The 2415-nt window shown below is 39.1% G+C and overlaps 1 protein-coding gene across 1 annotated transcript; it reads right to left on the reverse strand.

Moving 5' to 3' along the window:
• Positions 1 to 1745: 1745 nt before the first annotated feature.
• Positions 1746 to 2411, reverse strand: LOC126489735 (RNA transcription, translation and transport factor protein-like; the record flags this gene model as incomplete). The annotated part of the gene is made up of 1 exon (XM_050124198.1): positions 1746 to 2411. A coding segment is annotated over one exon (489 nt), but the record flags the coding sequence as incomplete, so codon positions are not given.
• Between the last annotated feature and the right edge of the window lie 4 nt (positions 2412 to 2415).

Below are 2415 nucleotides of genomic sequence, written 5' to 3' on the forward strand. Positions count from 1 at the left end.
CATCTGTATAAAAGAGGGTTACTGATTTTTTTTTTGAGTTAATCTCATATCCTGCCACATTACTGAAGGTATTTGTCAGATGTAGGAGTACCCTGGTAAAATTTTCAGATCACTTATCTATACTATCATGTCATCTGCAAATAGTAAATTTTTGACTTCTTTTTTTCCCAGTTTGTATGCTCTTGATCTCCTTTTTCTGTCTTATTTCTTTAGCTTGAAATTTGAGTACTATATTGAATAGATATGGAGAGAGTGGACAGCCTTGTCTTGTTCCTGATTTCAGTGGAATCACTTTGCATTTTTCTCCATTTAGTTTGATGTTGGCTATTGGGTTACTGTATATTGCCTTTATTATGTCTAGGTATGTTCCTTGTATTCTTGCTCTCACCAAGACCTTTATCATGAAGGGATGTTGGATTTTGTCAAAGGCTTTTTCAGCAATTAATGAGATGATCATGTGGATTTTTTTCTTTCAGTTTGTTTATAGGGTGGATTACATTGATAGATTTTCGTATGTTGAACCAGCCCTGCATCTCTGGGATGAAGCCTACTTGATCATAATGGATAATTTTTCTGATGTGTTCTTGGATTTGGTTTCCAGTATTTTATTGAGTATTTTTACATCAATGTTCATGAGTGAGATTGGTCTGTAATTCTCTTTCTTAGTTTCATCTTTTTGTGGTTTGGGTATCAGGGTAATTCTAAAAAGAGTTTGGCAATGTCTCTTCTTTTTCTATTCTGTGAAACAATTTGAGGAGTATTGGAATTAGCTTTTCTTTGAAATTCTGGTAGAATTCTGCACTGAAACCATATGGCCCTGGGATTTTTTTGGTTGGGAGACTTTTGAGGACTTCCTCTATTTCCTTAGGGGTTATAGGTCTATTTTAATTGTTTATCTGGTCTTGATTTAATTTTGATTTATGGTACCAGAAAATTGCTCATTTCCTTTAAATTTTCCTATTTTGTGGAGTACAGGTTTTTGAAGTATGGGTTTATGATTCTCTATATTTCCTCAGTGTCTGTTGTTATACCCACCTTTTCATCTCTGATTTTGTTAATTTGGATATTCTCTCTCTGCCTTTTGCTTAGTTTGGATAAGGGTTTGTCTATCCTGTTTATTTTCTTGAAGAACCAGCTCTTTGTTCATGATTCTTCGTATTTTTTTTGCTTCTATTTTATTGATTTTGGCTCTGAATTTGATTATTTCCTGTGCTGTTAAGTTGTTAGTGTGAGATTTCTCCAGGTTCTTTATGTAGACACTTAGTGCTATGAACTTTCCTATTAGCACTACTTTTTTTTTCTTTTGGTTTTTTGAGACAGGGTTTTTCTGTAGGTTTTGAAGCCTGTCCTTGAACTAGCTCTTATACACCAGGCTGGTCTCCAACTCACTGAGATCCGCCTGCCTCTGCCTCCAGAGTGCTGGGATTGAAGGCGTGCACCACCACCACCCGGCCTATTAGTACTACTTGTTTTTTAATTTTTTTTTTATTGAAAAAAAATTTCCACCTCCTCCCCGTCTCCCTTTTCCCTCCCCCTCCTCCCACTCTTCTACCCCTCCCCCCACTCCTCTCCCCCTCCTTCTCCAGTCTGGAGAGCAGTCAGGGTTCCCTGCCCTGTGGAAAGTCGAAAGTCCTCCCTCTCCATCCTGGTCTAGGAAGGTGGACATCCAAACTGGCTAGGCTCCCACAAAGCCAGAACATGAAGTAGGATCAAAACTCAGTGCCATTGTCCTTGGCTTTTTTTTTTTTACTTTCCCCAACTTTATTAAAGAAAAAAAAAAAAGCAATGGTGGGAAATCTCTAGAACATGGCCAATTTCCTGGGATTCCTCCCTCGAAAATGTGACATTTGATTTCCAAACACATGCCGATGCACATGGTTCCCAGCACACTAGGCAGGCGAGAAGCTGAAATCCTGGTGTGCTCATCTTCCGAGTTTCCCCAGTCTGTGGTCTGTCTTTGGGTCAGCAATGATTGCCTGAACAGCTACTATGGCTTCATTAATTTTCGTCTGTAGCTCTCTGAGCTCTTCTATGTGCAGCAATCGCAAGATCTGAGCAGCTTCGTTCAGAACTGCATCTCCTGTGTCAAAGCCAAGAATATGTTTGTCTAAAGCAATAGGTAAGCCCTCTTTCGTTTGATTTGCTTTAGCAACTGCATCCTGTGTTAGACGCTCCTGACCCAAAATGCGAATTGCCTTAAGCATTACCAAGTAATCATCATGACATTGAATCTGAAGGAGGTTAGCCAGAGCCATGACATCAGCCTTAAAATCAGGATTATTTACGTCCAGGTTGATCAATGGCTCTGCATTTTTAGCTGTGTCGTCAGTATTTTTCCTGTTATCGGGTACTAAGTCCTTGTATTTTTCAGCATTATCTCCATATTCAAGTCTAACAGCTAAACCAAGAAGCCAG

This window comes from Alexandromys fortis, unplaced genomic scaffold (genome assembly GCF_014885135.2).
Source record: "Alexandromys fortis isolate MF-2015 unplaced genomic scaffold, M_Fortis_MF-2015_v1.1 scaffold_205, whole genome shotgun sequence".
In the NCBI taxonomy this organism is placed as follows: Eukaryota; Metazoa; Chordata; class Mammalia; order Rodentia; family Cricetidae; genus Alexandromys; species Alexandromys fortis.